Source organism: Notolabrus celidotus, chromosome 3 (assembly GCF_009762535.1).
Source record: "Notolabrus celidotus isolate fNotCel1 chromosome 3, fNotCel1.pri, whole genome shotgun sequence".
Taxonomy (NCBI): domain Eukaryota; kingdom Metazoa; phylum Chordata; class Actinopteri; order Labriformes; family Labridae; genus Notolabrus; species Notolabrus celidotus.
Window position 1 is genome coordinate 33,983,867 of NC_048274.1, and position 17,704 is coordinate 34,001,570.

General features: G+C 43.5%; 2 protein-coding genes across 2 annotated transcripts; both read left to right on the forward strand.

Annotated features, from left to right (window-relative positions):
• Nucleotides 1–276: 276 nt before the first annotated feature.
• Nucleotides 277–6,486, forward strand: pdcd7 (programmed cell death 7). Its single transcript, XM_034680787.1, has 5 exons — nucleotides 277–1,450; nucleotides 3,739–3,877; nucleotides 4,962–5,192; nucleotides 5,804–5,891; nucleotides 6,050–6,486. Exons 1-5 carry the CDS (start codon nucleotides 425–427, stop codon nucleotides 6,198–6,200), a joined length of 1,635 nt encoding a protein of 544 aa, XP_034536678.1. The 5' UTR covers nucleotides 277–424; the 3' UTR covers nucleotides 6,201–6,486.
• Nucleotides 6,487–10,297: 3,811 nt separating this feature from the next.
• Nucleotides 10,298–16,405, forward strand: ubap1lb (ubiquitin associated protein 1-like b). Its single transcript, XM_034680596.1, has 6 exons — nucleotides 10,298–10,319; nucleotides 11,377–11,494; nucleotides 11,891–12,496; nucleotides 14,548–14,745; nucleotides 15,780–15,881; nucleotides 15,967–16,405. The coding sequence occupies exons 2-6, from the start codon at nucleotides 11,390–11,392 to the stop codon at nucleotides 16,099–16,101; spliced, it is 1,146 nt and encodes a 381-aa protein (XP_034536487.1). The 5' UTR covers nucleotides 10,298–10,319; nucleotides 11,377–11,389; the 3' UTR covers nucleotides 16,102–16,405.
• Nucleotides 16,406–17,704: the final 1,299 nt, after the last annotated feature.

Sequence of the window (17,704 nt, forward strand, 5' to 3'; positions counted from 1 at the left end):
TCAAAACATCCTCTGAATGTTAAAAACAACTGTTCTTCTGTCATTAATAGTTGAACAATGAACATGATTTACATCGATAAACATCCTTAAGATGTTCTCTGAATATAACACTCAGAACCTTGTCTTGAAACCATAGACTGTAAAAAATAGCTTGAAACATTATCAGAACTTATAGGGAATGTTAGCCAATGTGGTGGGAACATTCCCTGCTAGCTGGGGAGTAGTCTTGAGTTGCACTACTAAATTTAGCCGCTGCAGATGTTTGGCGCTGTTTGTGGCACTCGAGGAATCCAAGTTGAGCACTCTGGGACCTGAAGAAGAAACAACATGGCGGCTGCCATACATTGATATACAGTGGATAGAGATGGTGGTCGTTTTAGTAGAGTTTTGTTTGTAATAGTCTCTGCATAGTGTTTAACACGACATGGAACACACACAGCAGCCTCCTGATTACTACAGCGGCTATCAGGATACTCCGTACCCCGTTAACAGACCTCCGTACGGAGCCGCGCCTCAGGCAGCGACACAGCCGGACCCCAGCGCTCCTCAGTGGCCCCCCACACCGGGATACGACCTGTACGGATTCAGGTACGACCTCCCGGCTATGCCCCCCGGAGCAGGAGGCGGGGGTTTCGGAGGACCTCACTTCCCTCCTCCGTTTGGGTTTGACCCCTCCGTCCCCCCGCCGCCCCTTGGTTGTCCCCCCCCGGGACTCTTCCCCAGTCTAGAGCCCCCCGCCCCGTTAACCAACTCACCATTTCAGCCACCCAGTCAGCAGTTCAGACCAGGTCCCCAGAGTGCTCGGTATGATCTAGACTCAGGTCAGAGTCCGCTGCACCCTCAGCGAGGTCCTGACCGGGGTCCAGGAACCCAGAGGCGAGCTGAGGATGACGCCGACCTTCAGAGGACCCAGGACCAGCAGTGGATCAGACGCTTCCTACAGAGCAGAGGCAAGATCTGCTTGAGCTCGCAGACCAAGCAGCCCCGGACAGTCTCAGACCAGCAGCCCCGGACAGTCTCAGACCTGCAGCCCCGGACAGTCTCAGACCTGCAGCCCCGAACAGTCTCAGACCAGCATTCCCAGCAGAGTGTCCCCGAGCTGAGGCGGTCTCTGTCCAGGGCGGCTCAGCTTGTCTCCCAGTTGACTGAGACCTGTGAATCTCTGAGGAGCAGCATTGAGGAGGACAGTGAGTGGACTCAGTCTTATTCAGGGGCTCTGAAGGTTAAAGATGAGCTTCAGGACCTGCTGGTTGTCCTCAGGGACAGTGAGAGATTAGCCTGCTGGAAGACTAAACTGAGCCGCATCTCAGAGAGGAGGTCCAGGAAGCGGAGGTCCAGGAGACTGCTGCAGCTAGAGGAGCAGCAGAGGGAGGAGCGCAGTGCGGAGAAGGAAGCTGCCATAGACAGATGGAGGCTCCAGCAGATCCAGCAGGTGGAGGAGAGGAAGAAGGTGAGTTCTGTTTGTCAGATCAATCATTTTTTATTTTTATAAAGCACCAATTCACAATGAATGTTATCTGAGGACGCTTTACAAACAGAGCAAGTCTGGCCAAAGGGGAGAACTGGGTTGGTTGTCACACTTTTTACTGTTTTGATGATTGCTCATCATCAAAACATCTTTCAATAGTCATTCCTACATTAAATTGAAGCTTAATGTGTTGGCTTGAAATGTGTATCTCTCTCATTTTCTAACTCATTGTAACAAAGGGGCAATTAACTATCAAAGACACTCTGACACATTGTGACAACCAACCCCATCATGGGGTTGGTTGTCACACACTATGGGGTTGGTTGTCACACACTATAGGGTTGGTTGTCACACACTATGGGGTTGGTTGTCACACACTATAGGGTTGGTTGTCACACACTATGGGGTTGGTTGTCACACACTATGGGGTTGGTAGTCACACACTATGGGGTTGGTTGTCACACACTATGGGGTTGGTTGTCACACACCATGGGGTTGGTTGTCACACACCATGGGGTTGGTAGTCACACACTATGGGGTTGGTTGTCACACACCATGGGGTTGGTTGTCACACACCATGGGGTTGGTAGTCACACACTATGGGGTTGGTTGTCACACACCATGGGGTTGGTTGTCACACACTATGGGGTTGGTTGTCACACACTATGGGGTTGGTTGTCACACACTATGGAGTTGGTTGTCACACACTATGGGGTTGGTTGTCACACACTATGGGGTTGGTTGTCACTATGGTATTTTAATGGGAAAAATCTTTTAAAAAAGACAAGAAGGCAGAACTAAATTTGAAAGTTTATTTGCACTGACAAGTGATAGGCCTACATAACTTAATGCATTTTAACATGAAATGAGCAAGGACCATGAACAGGAAACACATCTTCAGGCCAGCCTATATTACAACATAAAGAACAAAACAAATAGGCCTAACAATAATGGCCTACTCAACTAGGCTACATGCAGTCACTGTCTGAGTTACAGTGATGGGAAATGTAGGGTCTGCACACTCCAACTCATTTCACCATGCAGGATTTTGCCAACATAGGGGTTGGTTGTTACATGTGACAACCAACCCCAAAGAGAATGTGATGACCAACCCCAACTGGAATTTTTTGCTAGCATCAAGGCTAACAACTAGTTAGCTAGCAAATAAAAATCTTAACTATAGCTTTCCCCTCACACTTTGTAAGGGTAACACTTGTTTTGTTATAAACCCATCATTTAAAAGCCTAGAAGAAAAATACTGAGGAGCTGAATATTTACAATTTGACATGAAAAACAAAAAAAGTCCTCTCACCTCAAGTTCAGCTGAAGACTATGTAGGTGAGCTCTGATCCTAATTCTGGAAATGTCCATACCCCAATTTGAGAGACAGCGTCCTCTGGTGTCAAGATATAAGGAGTGTGCCAACCAACCCGTGTGACAACCAACCCTGCTCTCCCCTACTCTGTTATATTACTAACATAGACCCATCATCAAGACCCTGACTGGTAGACCTCCAGACTTAAGGTATGAGGAGCAGGCCTGCATGTTGGGAGTGTAGTGTTTTAGAGGAGTTACAGGGCACTATAAGATACAAAGGTGTCTGACCTCAGAATGAATGTCCAACTTGATAAACAATAGATGAGGCACTGAAAACATATATTACAGGGTGTATGTTGTGCTCATGTTCAGGCTTTGTATCGCTCTCTGATAATTCTGTAGAAAATTTTCATGATTTACAGCTCAAACACGCTTTTGCTGATCTCCAGCTGCTGTCTCACTTCTGCTACTGTCTCTTTAAGACCCTCCCCTGCACTCCAGGGCCCTGCAGTCTGGAAGTTTCCTCTACTGTCTCTAAAGTGTTTCTCTATTCAAAATGACAAATTATCAAATACGGCTGTATGTTTTCGACCAAAATCTGACTCTTGAAAGGAATAAAAAAAAAAAACCAGCAACAAAGACTAGAGCAGGATGTTTCTTAGTTTGTTACAATCTTTAAGAAGAAACACCGATCAATGATGTCACCATTTGAGTAAATCTCAAATCTCTCATATGATTCTTTTCTGACTTTTTAAACGAGCCATTCAGAGCAATCTGCGGTCTAATCCCGGTATTACTCCAACACATGTTAAAGTGCTCTGTCATGATGATGATGATGATGATGAAGGGTGTGTGTGTGTGTGTGTGTGTGTGTGTGTGTGTGTGTGTGTGTGTGTGTGTGTGTGTGTGTGTGTGTGTGTGTGTGTGTGTGTGTGTGTGTGTGTGTTTTACAGGAGCTGGAGGTGAAGCGTGCTGCAGACTCAGTGCTCTGTGAGGTGAGGAAGAAGCAGACGGATGTGAAGAGGATGCAGGATGTGCTGAGATCTGTGGAGAAGCTACGCAAACTGAGGAAGGAGGCTGCGTCCAGGAAAGGTAACGCAAACACACACACACACACACACACACACACACACACACACACACACACACACACACACACACACACACACACACACACACACACACACACACACACACACACACACACAAACACACACATGGTAAAACAGTCACAGCCAGGAGACTGATAGCTTCTGTTTAAAATGAACACATAAGAAAGGCTCATCAATCAGCAGTGTCACGTGAGCACAGAACATTGTTTACTGTCCAGTTAGCAGAAAGTGATTTATTACATCCCCCAGAGGTGCGCCCACTTATCTGTTTGTGGTGAGTCTCAGTTTCACAGAGGCTTCAATCTTGCTTACCTCAGTGGAATGAACCTGAAACAGAATCTATGAAGGTGGGATCCATCCTTTTGATGCATTACAGGAAGTTAGGAAATTGAAACGCTGGTTGTCCTTAGTGACACAGCATTAAGCAGATTTGTGTCTCAGTGTAAATGTTTGATCTAGAACAGATTATTAGTTGCTCTTCATGCAGATGTCTGTTTAAAGTAAGAGATGTATCTTCCTTAAATTACCAACGATGGGAGCCAGGTGGATTGTGTTCCTCCTGCTTTTGAGCTCCATACAGACATCAAAGCCTACTCACACCTACTGGTCGATTTTGCTCAGGCTACAAACAGAAACCAGAACTCCCCTCAGACTTAACTCCAGACCCCTGGGTACAGAGACTGCATTCCTCTGTAGAGTCTGTAGTCAGACACGCTGACCTGCTGAGATGTTGTCAACTCTGACTTTACTACGTCTGCTTCAGATAATCATGTTTGCCTTTAACACTGTGACTGTAAGATCAGATCTCTATCATGTGTTAAATCGTTGACATGCCATTATTTCAGATGCTAAGAGCCATGAACTTTACACTATAACAAACACAAGGTCGCTTCTATAGTCAAACATTGACTTTATGACAGTGCAATATGAATACAGAGATATTAACACATCAAACATGTGAGTGATCATCATCGTTATTATATCCACTGAACCTGAAGATCATAACATAAAGGATCTCATGCAGCCATACTGCAGGAGGTTAAAGTCCTGTGTGTGTGTTTCAGGTATCCTCACAGAGCCAGAGTGTGATGATGCATTCAGGGAGCGTGTGGAGCAGCTGAGGGGTGTGATGAAGAGGAGGACAGCGGTGTACTGTGTGGAGGAGAAGGCTCTGAGGGTGATGCTGGAGGGGGAGCAGGAGGAGGAGAGGAGGAGGGAGCAGGAGAGGAAGGGGAGGAAGGAGAGAGAGAGACAGCTGAAGAGGAGAAGCAGAGCACAAGCCATGCTGTTTGGAGGTAAAAGAACACTTTGTCTACCTGCGTGAATTTACAGGTGAATACATGAATGAAAGTTTCAGATCATGCTCTCCTGACATCATCCTTCAACAGACACTGAAACAGGCTAACTCAAGAAACATTAGATATAACTTATCAGTTTGAAATATGTTCCCGTGTTTATTATCTCAACACCGCTCTGTTTGACACCATCCGAACTGCAGCTGAAACAGGAACTCAAACACACCACAGGAATAGATCAGAGTTACAGATCAGTTTCAAGGAACAAGCAGAGTTATAAAAGTCTGATCAATCGCACACTAATGATGAGAAAGAGATAGAAGAAGTCTTAATTTGGGTTGATAACCCGCTTCATGAGACCGTTTAGCACGATCTCCCTTGTCAGGGTTAGGAAAGCTAGTCAACCAAAAGACACCCAGGGTATGTTGAACTCATTTCTTAGTGTAGGCCTCTGCACACAATCTCAATCGTGTGTGTGTGTGTGTGTGTGTGTGTGTGTGTGTGTGTGGGGTGTGTGTGTGTGTGTGTGTGTGTGTGTGTGTGTGTGTGTGTGTGTGTGTGTGTGTGTGTGTGTGTGTGTGTGTGTGTGTGTGTGTGTGTGTGTGTTACAGAGGACTTTCCAGCTGACACTGTGCTGCAGCCGTTCACACAGTTTCACACTCAGGCCGAGAGGAGTCTGCTCGCTTTGCTGCACATCAGGTTCTTCTTCCTTGTTTTGAATACAGACGAGAGCACAGCATGTTCATGTGTTCAATACTACTACAAATTATAACAATAATAATAACTAATATTAATAGTAATTATACTACTGGTACTACTAATAATATGATCTAAACTACTATTTTTTTTATCTGTAGGAGGGAGTGGGACATGTTCGTGGTGGTGGCCGATCATCCTGACGGCTCTCCTGTGCCTCAAGCATGGGTCATACCTGACCCTCCCTCAGACCAGGTGTGGGCCTCTTCCCTTCAGACTGATGATACACAGGGAGACAAAATCTGTGTGTAATCTACAGCACACACACATGCACAAAGGAGGGTGAGTCTGTTCTTTGCCACTCTCTCACCTGTACATGGACTCTACAGGTGAGGGTCAGGAGGAACTCAGAGCATCAGGATGATAGTGTGAAATTTGTGACAGATGCAAAACATGATTCCAAGATCTGGTCATGTTAGGTGATGTGCTCCCTGCTGTTTGTGTATGTTTCTGTTTGATGATAAAGGGTCATTTTATTTTTGTTTAGTTTTTTTAATGCACAGGAAATGTCTAATCAAATAAAATCAATCCAACAATCAATAATAACTCTTGTTTGTAGTTTCACTTTCTATTGTGCGTTAGCCTTCATGTTATCAGCTCTAAGGTGATCATCAGATCAACCAATTTTTATATAGCACCAATTCACAATTAATGTGACCTGAGGATGCTTTACAAACAGACCATACTCTGTTATATTATTAACATAGATCCATCATCAAGACCCTGACCGGTAGACCTCCAGACTTAAGATACGATGAGCAGGCCTGTATGTTAGAAGCGTAGTGTTCTAGAGGGGTAATAGGACACTATGAGCAATTTAAGATTCGAAGGTGTCTGACCATTAAGAGCTCTGAGGTCAGAAGAAGGATTTTAAATTATAGTCTAGTTTTTATAGGAAGCCAGTGTAGAGAAGCTAACACAGGAGGTATGTGCTCTGTCTTGCTAGTTCTACTCAGTACTTGAGCTGCAGCGTTTTGGGTAAATGTTGAATTTGGGAGTTGAAAGACAAATCCTGATCAAACTGAACTCCTAGATTCCTAACAGCGGTGCTGGATGCCAGACTGAAGCCATCTAAAGCAGTTATATCATTGAAAAAAGTCTGAGGTGTCTGGGGCTAATGGCGAACAATAACAATGAAAATATATGTAATGTTTCCTCACGATACTACCTAGAGGAAGCATTTATGAGGTGTTTCCTCACGATACTACCTAGAGGAAGCATAAATAAGGTGTTTCCTCACGATACTACCTAGAGGAAGCATATATAAGGTGTAAGGTGCCAGTTGTGCTCATAAGTTTACATACCCTGGCAGAATTTATAATTTTTTGGGCCTTTTTTCAGAGAATATGAATGTTAAGAGAAAAACTTTTTTTTTAACTCATGGTTAGTGGTTGGGTGAAGCCAAATTTTTATCAAACAACTATGTTGACTCTTTTTATATCATGAAGACAACAGAAACTACCCAAGAAATCATAAATTCTGCCAAGGTATGTAAACTTATGAGCACAACTGTAAGATGTTTCCTCATGATACTACCTAGAGGAAGTATATATAAGGTTTTTCCTTATGATACTACCTAGATTGAAGATATATAATATGCTTCCTCATGATACTACCTAGAGTGAGCATGTAGGTGAAACGAATCGCTCCAAGCAATTAACCTTGAGGAACTCTGACTAACCCTGGTTTGCTCAGAGAACTTTTCCTTTGCAAGTACAACCATCTGACATTTGACACGTTAGACTTTACTGTGAATGAAAATGTTCAGTTTAATGAGATTTTTAACATTAAAGCAGTATAATGTTTAGTCTTTCCCTAAATTAAAATGTTTAGTTTATCGCAAATGTTCCTTGTAGGTTTGCTGATAACAATAAGTTGCAACAGAAGTTCCACTAAGTCTTGAAAGTGAGGTAATTTTTGTAGGTTTTACAAGTAAATAATTGTTTAAATAAATAGAATGATCTATTGATCAATCATTAGTGTCAGTATTTTGTATGTTTTGGTGGTTGCTGGGTATGTAGCAGGATTTATGTGTGTGTGAGTTGTTGTTGTTGCTAACAGGATCATTGTGAGTGTTCGTCTGTGTGAGGTCACTGTCAGTTAGTAGATTAGTGGTCCAGGTGGTTCTTCTGATTTAACCTGCTGACTGAGCTCACACACATGTAAGAGAGAGAGAGAGAGAGAGAGAGAGAGAGAGAGAGAGAGAGAGAGAGAGATCTGACAGTCAGACTGCAGTTGGACACAGCACAGGTAAGACTGACTCTTTGTTATTAGAATGATTTATAAAGTAAACTTTCAGCACCTAAAGTGACAGGTCAGACAGATATTTATCCTCAGTCTGTGAGAAGGACACATGAGGAACATCAATATTCATTTGTTATCAGTTATATAGACATTAACTGTTACATATAACTACACTATAAAATATCTGTATTTACATCTATATTTAAATCAGAATTGTATCATTACTGTTAAATATAATAAAACTATAACATCCTTATTTACATTAGCATTTTATTACTACTGTTACATATGATAAAACCGTAATAATATATCTGTATTTACATTATTAAGAATGTTGAACATTTTATTATTACTGTTATAGTTGCCTGTGTTGATTTCACCACACTGATATCATGTTTAGTTTGATTCTCTAAATGTGTGTGTATGTGTGTGTGTGTGTGTGTGTGTGTGTGTGTGTGTGTGTGTGTGTGTGTGTGTGTGTGTGTGTGTGTGTGTGTGAGAGAGAGTGTGCGTCAGAGCAACAGCAGTACAATGAGATTATGATGTGAGTGTGAGAGCAGATGCTCTGTGATCAGCTTTCACACACTGATCTCTGCCTTCTGCTGTGTGTGTGTGTGTGTGTGGATGTGTGGGTGTGTGTGGGAGTGTTAAATACACTGATACACTCTGCATGTCTGTTAGCATGTAGCTCTTCAGCTCTCCTGGTTGTGTAACGGGCAGATTATGGGACACTAAGGATTATGGGAAATTAATTTTAGCTGTCTGTGTTAGTGACTGCTGGTGGGCTCAGGGTCAGCTGATCCCTCAGGTACACCGCCTACCTGTCTACGTGTGTTGCGTGTGCGTATGCGTGTGTGTGTGTGTGTCCAATGACTCTGTTTGTAACACCATATTTCCTCTGTCATACTGATAACAACAACAATAACAACAACAAACAAGGACTTTAAATTATTTGTTCCTCTTCAGATTAGACAGACTCTGACTCTGGATGAGCATTGATCATAATACTGAACTAATATCCTCTCAGTGTGTGTGTGTGTGTGTGTGTGTGTGTGTGTGTGTGTGTGTGTGTGTGTGTGTGTGTGTGTGTGTGTGTGTGTGTGTGTGTGTGTGTGTGTGTGTGTGAAAGACACAGAGCTGTTTAAAACAGCAGCTTATGTGATGGAGCTGGATGAAGTGAAAGGTGAAAATAATTCTACCTGATACCTGATCACATGACCTATCAGGGTCATGTGCCGGCCCCTTACATGACCACCATCCACGCACCCTGCTACATGTACCACGCTGATGATGTCACAGGACATCCGATCCAGTCAGCTGTCTCTGATCATGATTAATCAGACTTAATTTGATCAGGCTCACACCTGTCAGTCAGACACCCACTCGTTTTGTAACAAACACTGTTTAACCTCCTATCTCTATTTACTGTGACTAACTTTGACTATCATGATTAAAAATATGTATTTTAATCATGTTGTACAGGCCTGATGATGAACACAGAGCATTAATGAGTTTGTGCTGGTGTTAATTAATAAAGATAATGAATGATGGTTATTAATAACTGCTAATTTTCTGACTAATAACCTGATAAACCAAGAGTTATCTTAATCTCATATTTTATTGCCAACAGTGCTTCATCAGAACATGTTCAGTCAGCGCTGAGGCTCATCATTCATGACATTTATTAATAAAGTGTATTGGATATTTTAAAACGTTATCAACGGTAAGTTATCAATAGGTCAGTCTGAATATTCAGCTTTTACATACTTTTAATAAACACAAGTCATTTTATCTTCATCAGGCAACAGAAGGTGCGTTACAGTTGAATGTCCTCTAGGGGTCAGCAGGAGATGGTTATAAGGAATAATGACATCATGTGATCAGAGCAGGTCAAAAGTTAACATTCACACCTTAATGCAGGTTACCAGTACACCTGCTGTACCTGAAGTTTATTGACACAAAACATCAGCAACAAATATGATATTATGATGTATCTATTATATTTTATCATATGTATAATATACAAAGAGAGGCAGACACAGTGCTGAATTTAGCACCAAGTCTGAATTAAACGTACTTTTAGCTGTGTCAGTTCAAAGGTTGTAAACTTGATTTACTATCTCACAGGTGAGAATATTTCTCCTTTCAAACACAAGTAAAGCCAGTGTTAGAGAATTGATTCTTCTTCCTACATGGCATCGCTTCAACTCTGACGGACTCTGAGTCCAGGTGGGCACAGAAATAAGAAGATCTAAGATCAACCTCAGACATGCTGACACCGATTTCATCATTAATTTATCTTAGATCATCTTAAAATACTTCACCTTTTACATCAAAACACTCGTCTGCGACAGTAAGGACAGTGTATATGTTTGTTGTAGCTTTGAGCTTAAACTGTCCTCAAACAGATTGCTGACATGAACGCAAATTCCTCATCCTCTTCATCTGAAAGTTTCAAATGTTTTCATTCACACATCTGACTTAAGCTTTTTATCTGTCAAAGCACAAATTACTTCAGATCATCAGTGTAAAGACATGTTGGATTTATGTGCTCCTCACTGAGATCATTTGGTTTGATCCCACAAAAACTGCAAGCCATTATTAAGGAATTAAGTGTTTCTCTGGACCCAGGTGACCTTTGGGTATTCATGAACAGCCTGTCTGCAGAGGATAACTATTGGACATCAAAATCAAAACTAAACATCAAGATCACAATATCAGACACCAAGATCATATTATTAGACATCAGGATCCTGTTATCAGACCTCAGAATCACTATCTGACATCAGGATCCTATTATGAGACATCAGTATCAGGTTAAATACTGGATCCTGATTGGCTACTTGGACTTGAGCTGGCGATTCTTGGGTTCCCAAGCGTAGTCCCTATGACTGAACTAATTTCACCCCAACAGAGAGAATATTGAGGATTTTATTGATGTGTTTAAATGTTGAAACTAGCACTCAGTTTAACAGTTCTTCTTAACGTTCACACTTTGACTTCTTTAAATTAGTTTGACCTTTTTAAGCTCATCTTGAAGTGAGATTTACCAAATGGAGCACACCAGCAGTCAGCAGCTCCTTTCAGTCTGAGGTGCTCATGTGTTGGCAGGCATCAGTGTCCTGCTTAATGTTGAACAGTATCCAAATGATCATGATATTGACAGTGATAAATCTATTTGTAGGGGAGCTAACAGGATGGATGGTGTTCCTCTGAAGATACCACAGAGTGCCTCGCAGGCAGTCAAAGATGACCTGATGGTGGTGGTTCCTGATTACCTGACCCTCCTGCAGGACACAGAGGTGAGTGTCTAAGTGTGTGAGTGTGTGTGTCACTGTTTACTGTCATGCGTGTGTTTGTGTCCGCTTGGCCCACTGGCCAGAGTGGCCAATTGTGACAAACAGAGAAGTTCTCAGTGGGCTGGGCTGGTTGTTTGGCCACAAGAGCAAGTTTACAATAAAAGAAAATAGGCTGTACTTATGATGGATGGGTTTGAGTAGAACTCCGTATTGGCCATGAGCCAGTAAGTCCAGATTGGGCAATTATCCCACAGCAAGCTGAGGTATATTCCTTTGAAACAGCAGCATGATTTTTAATACATTCAGAGAGTGAATCCACCAAACAAACACATCTACTGATTTTAGTCTAAAGAAAAGAGAAGTTTTCAGTCTCTGACATGTTGTATGTTTTTGTTACAGTATGTGTTCCGTCTGGAGAACTGGGTTCTAACGGGTTTACAGAGTGGTTTTACCAGCCAGCCTTGCCCTCAGCCTTCCTCCTCGTCTTCCTCAGACCAGCTATCATCCTGTCCTCCATACTGGATGATGTTCAGCAGCCCTCAGCAGAGCCGGCTGGCCAGCCGCCACTGCTCTGATTTCTGGGAGCCCAACCCCCGCCAGCGCTCACACAGCCTGAACCCCACCGTGCTGCGCTCCAAGTCCGCTGTGTCAGACTCTGTGGAGGAGGGAGGTGGCTGCAAACAGAAGGCCAAGGACAGTCTGTCAGTCAAAACCTGCACAGGTGGGAGGAGTCCTGCTACCTCAGGTCAAAGGAAAGCACAGAAAGCCTTCATCCCAGACCTCCTGAACCCCCCTGCCTGCCTCAGCAGCCTCCCCCACCAACGTAGGAAGAACCTCCGACAGTGCTCCCTGTCCGTCCTAGACACTTCAAAATCTGATCCTGAGACAGACAACCAGACCAAGAAGACCCCAGACACCAGGCCCTCCAACACCAGGGCCCCTAACACCAGAGCCAATACAGTGGACAGACTCCCCAGCATCAACTACCCCAACACAGCAAAGACGGTAAGACACAGTTCAAAGTTGAAAGTGTTGAAGCTTTTGTTTGATTTGTTTTAATGGAACTTAATGATAGCTTTTACAGTTTGTAGCTGTCAGGTGTGATGCCAGAGAGAAAAGGAGATCTCAGACTTAAACCTGAACTTCCTCCACTCATTGTTCTGTTAGCAGAAAGTCGGTTTCAGTCTTACTCAGGACAGCTGATTTGTCTATCCTCAGTTCTAAAACCAAAAAGGATTTGACAGAAGTCCTGTAGGTACTTATCTAACATTAAGCTCTGCTAATAGGCCTTGGCACAGTGAACACATTAAAGGTGATTCAGTTGATTGTGTGTCTCCCTCACTAATCTCTAAAGGAAGTTGTAGGCACTTAGTGTCAATTCATAGCTGGGGCCGGTAGTCAGTGGGTTGTTACCCCTTGTGAACCAGGCTTTGGCAGTCTTGTTTTCCCCATCAAAGTCAGTTATTGGGAGGAGGAGATGCCCTAAAAAATGTACAATGATGCTAAATGAAATACATGCCCCAAGGCCCCTCTGTGTGGGAGTTTTTCATGTATCACAAAGCCATGGACAGACCAATTCAACAGTAACCCAGGGTTTATGAGCATGCCTCCTGTGACAAGGTGTACTACATTTCTGACCATTGCAGAGCACTAAGAGGATCTCCATGCATCCATGCAGTCTTCACCAGGTGCATGAATGAAGTAACTAACAGGTGCATCTGTACAGTCTTTAAAAAGTGAATTGATTCAGCCTTTACCTTGTGCAGTCGGTCATCTCTCAATTGAAATGCTGGGGGTTTGATCTCAGGTCCTGCTGTCTGCATGCTGAAGTGTCCTTGGGCAAGACACTTAGACCCCAACTGCCCCCAGTGGCTGTGCAACTGGTGTGTGAATGCGATATAAAACACAGTCCATTTACCATTCACACTTAGTATGGTCCTGTGGTACCTCCGATCACCACGGGGGGTCGCCTTATTTCTTATCCCACTCTCTTAATATGGCTGCTCAATTGTTATAAATCTTCATATTAATTAGAGCAGCATGGACAGTAAGAGTCAGCTGGGAAACCTAACAGTGTTTAATTTCACCTCCACATTGGCCCTCATATATCAAACGTCCATACAACTGAAATCTGGGTGTACGGTAATTTCCACTTAAAGATCTACTTTTATCAACCCAGACTTGGGTGGTGGGTACGCTCAAATCCCACGCCACGTCCCAGCTCGTATGTTTTCAAGTCATAGCGAAGCGTGGTACAGCAAAGTAAGTCCTCCATATAGCTACCACATGCTTTATTTGCGAGGTCTTCAGGTTTGACTTTTTTAACTTCAATGTAAAGCATCACTTTAAGGCCTCTAAAAGTTTCATATCATGAATGAATCAATATAGGTGTTGAAGAAGGATGTACAAATTACATTTTTAAAGTCCCGCTGGAGTTCGGTTACAGTGACCTACACATCACTGCCAGGCTGATGCTGTGGAGCACAGTCAACCCTCAGTGTGGTCTACAGGAGCACACAGTAAACACAGCCTGCAGCTCCTTCTTAAACTGAGCGAGAGTTAGAGTTAGACTCAGCACAGTTTTAGATCTGCAGACACAGTAACTCAGCTCTCTCTCTCTCCCTCTCTCCCTCTCTCTCTCTCTCTCCCTCTCTCTCTCTCTGTCTCTCTCCCTCTCTCTCTCTCTCTCTCTCTCTCCCTCTCTCTCTCTCTCTCTCTCTCTCTCTCTCTCTCTCTCTCTCTCTCTCTCTCTCTCTCTCTCTCTGTGTGCATGTGTGTGTGTGTGTGTGTGTCCTCTGTCAGCTGGAGCAGCAAATCTATCTGAGCCTTCACATTTTTTAACTTTACATTTCTTGAATGTTTTTGAGGATCTGCACTCTAAAAATAGCCGGTGTAAAGTCTGCTCTCTGAGTCCAGCTGAGTTATCAGACCTTTATCAGGGTTAGAGAGCCAACGTCTGAAAGCATCTTCCTCAGCAGAGCTGGATCAGATTTACAGTGTGACCCACACACAGACCTAGACACACACACACTACAGTGTCTGTCTTTTCTCTACAGTCTCTGAGCCCAGTCACCTGCACAGCGCCCCCTTCAGCCTCCCCTCGCTGTCGTCTCACCTCGGACTCTTCAGTAGAGCTTCTGTCTGCTCTGAGCTCGGAAGAGAGAGACCTACTAGGTGTCATCACCGCCCGGGGGTACCCCCTTCAGACTGCTATCATCGCCTTGCAGAAGACAGGCCGGCAGACCCCAGACCAGGTCAGTACAGACCCTAAACCAGAACCTGGATCACCTTAGTGTGTCTCTGAGCACAGACCCATAGTAAGGGCACAGGTGTGTGTGAAGAGCACTGACTGTATGTAGAATGGACAACATGCCTTCATTTCAACGCAATTTGAGATTAGAAGTCAAATCAAATCTGACTCTGGATCAGATTTACAGTATATTTGTCTCATAGACGGTAAATATGACTGACAGACAGAGCATCAGACCCCACATAGTGCGTACTCAAATCCTAACAGATATAAAAATATCACAGTGGGTGGGAGTGAAACCAAAATCCATAAGCCAGTGTAATCCAGAGTATAAATAGACCAGAGTTTCCACAGCCACTCTGTGTTTTCCCACAACATCACCTGACCTCAGAGAAACCACCAGCCCAGGGTCTGTGGGAAAGAACACCAACAGGAAGTGACCTTTAAAGAAAGCAGTAGACAGAGGACAGACATGAGGGTGAATGGATCATGTTCTGATTTATACTGTAACATAGAGACAACAGGAGACAGAGAACAGACATGAGGGTGGACAGATCAAGTAGTTAAAGTGTAATATAGATACAACAAGAGACAGAGGACAGACACTGAGGGTGTCTGTCTACATTGTCCTTAAATGACTCATCAAATCTGACTCTGGATCAGCCCTGTCAGTCTCTCTGACTGCTTTCTTGTTAGTCTCTCTCTCATCCTCTCTGTTAGCCCTTCTGTCTCTTATACTCTTGAAGGAGCTCACAGAAACTGCTGCTCAGAAGAAACTGCTCTCACACTGATTGATACATTTAGCATGTCAGCTTCACTGACAGTTTTTTTGGCATGGATAACTTTGGTATTTTAATACTTTAGTATTGTCATATTGTGATATTCAGCACAGCTACTCTCTAATGTTTTGCTGAATTTTGTTCCTCTTACTGTCAGATTAGCTGTATAAAATATAACCCGATGTAACAGGACACTGATAATTGAACACAGTTCTCCTACATCATGTAATTCATGTGTTTGTTTTTTTTGCGTGTGCAGATCCTGAGTTACCTGGTGGCCTGTGAGCACCTTTGTCAGCTAGGTTATGACATGGCTCAGGTAGAGGAGGCTCTGGAGATGTTTCAGAACTGTGAGACAAAGGTGAGACCTGCAGAGAGACCCTCTGATACTCCACTGTTTTTCAACATCACTTTATTTTGAAGTCTTTCCCTTCTTTCATGTGTAGGCGGAAGAGTTCCTGCACCTGCTCAGTCAGTTCAATGAGATGGGTTTTCAGCAGAACGCCATCAAAGAGGTTCTGCTGGTCCATGAGAACCATCGAGAGCGGGCGCTTGAGGAGCTTATGATGCGTGTGGCATGAAGTTTACATGTAGGAACACAGCTGAGGATGGACTATGGCCTTCTGAGCTCAGTAATGTGTAGTACTGTTCCGTGGATGAAGATGAAGATGATGATGATGATGACGGTGACGAGCCATTGTTGCTCATTTCCATTCTTGTATCATTAACACTAATGGAAGTGTGCTGTTGATGCAGCGCGTGTTCTTAGTAGTGTTGCCTGTAGTGCTCTCTGTAGTGCTCTTTATAGTGTCCTCTGTAGAGGGAGTGGGTATAAATGGTTAATAAAGATGACATCCACTGTGCTGTGTGTCTGTCTGCTCTGAACCTGGTTTTTATTGAACCTTGTAAAATCTATAAAAAAGGATCAGAGTCCATTAGGATCCTACAAAGAGGAGAAACCCATAAAACCAGAGCCCTGAGCAGAGAGCTCACTGCTCCATGGTTCAGCTCTGTTTATATTTTATGAAAGGCAGCCGTAGCTCTCACACAGCTTATTTGACTATTAAAAAAAAAAAGGAATACAAAGATCCAGGTAAATAATAGAGAGCTATAAGAGGAAAGTGATACAGTCAGGATCATCATGTGTTTTTCAGCTTCCTCTCCTTTTAAAAATACATGTCCACCTGTTATCTGTACAACCACATGAATTAATCATTTCCTTTATGCCGAACTATTACACTGCTGAGTTAAATACTTGATTCTGATTGGTCAAAAACCCATAACAACACCAGGGACAACCTGATCTCAAATGTCAAATCAAATCAATCTGTGGAGAAGAGACACCTTTCTTCTTTGCATGTTGATAATGTGGTAAAAATGTTAAACCAATAAAATCATCTTTAACTCAATGTTTGGTGTTAACTTGTTTGTGTCTTTAGTTGGTAGCCGGGCACTAAGCAGAATAATGTATGAGAGCGGGTTACAATGTGTGTTAAAGTACCTGTTCTAAGCTAACAGCCCACATAGCAAAATTGGTCTGGCCCGGTTCTCGCCCACAATACACTTAGACTCGGACAACATACCGCAAAGAACGACGGCCCTTAAGTGGCCCGGATATAGTTTGCCAGAGACCAGCTTAATCACAAGCTCAACCTTAATCGTCCCAGATGCGGCATGGACAGATCTGGGCCACATAAACCAAGCCACAATCGGGCCAGATGTGGCATGCCATAATATATACAATGCCATCATTGCCAGACCTGGTCCACATCCGGTTGACATACCACTTGTCATGCCAGCAGTCAGCCAGCAGTGCCGGCTTGACGCCAGATCTGGCCCAGACCTATCCGACCAATTTTGCTATGTGGGCAAGTCATCAAACTGCTCTGGTCAGCCTCAAGTAGCTGGAAGCATCAGGAGAGTTAATCCAGACACAGTTAATGTAGGAGGAGGGGACATTAACCCAGCTGAGAGAGAGTCCAGGTGATGAGATGATCACAGACACAACCAGCTCATATTACTCTACCAGTGTAATCCCACACACAACAGGGCTGACCAGCACAGGTGATCAAACTGTGAGTAACTTCAGGTTAAACTCAGTCTGATTTTGGTCCAAACACAGCATTATGAACCCTGTTTAACATACAATAACTGTAAGCCGAAGAGCAGGTGAGTGAGCCGCTC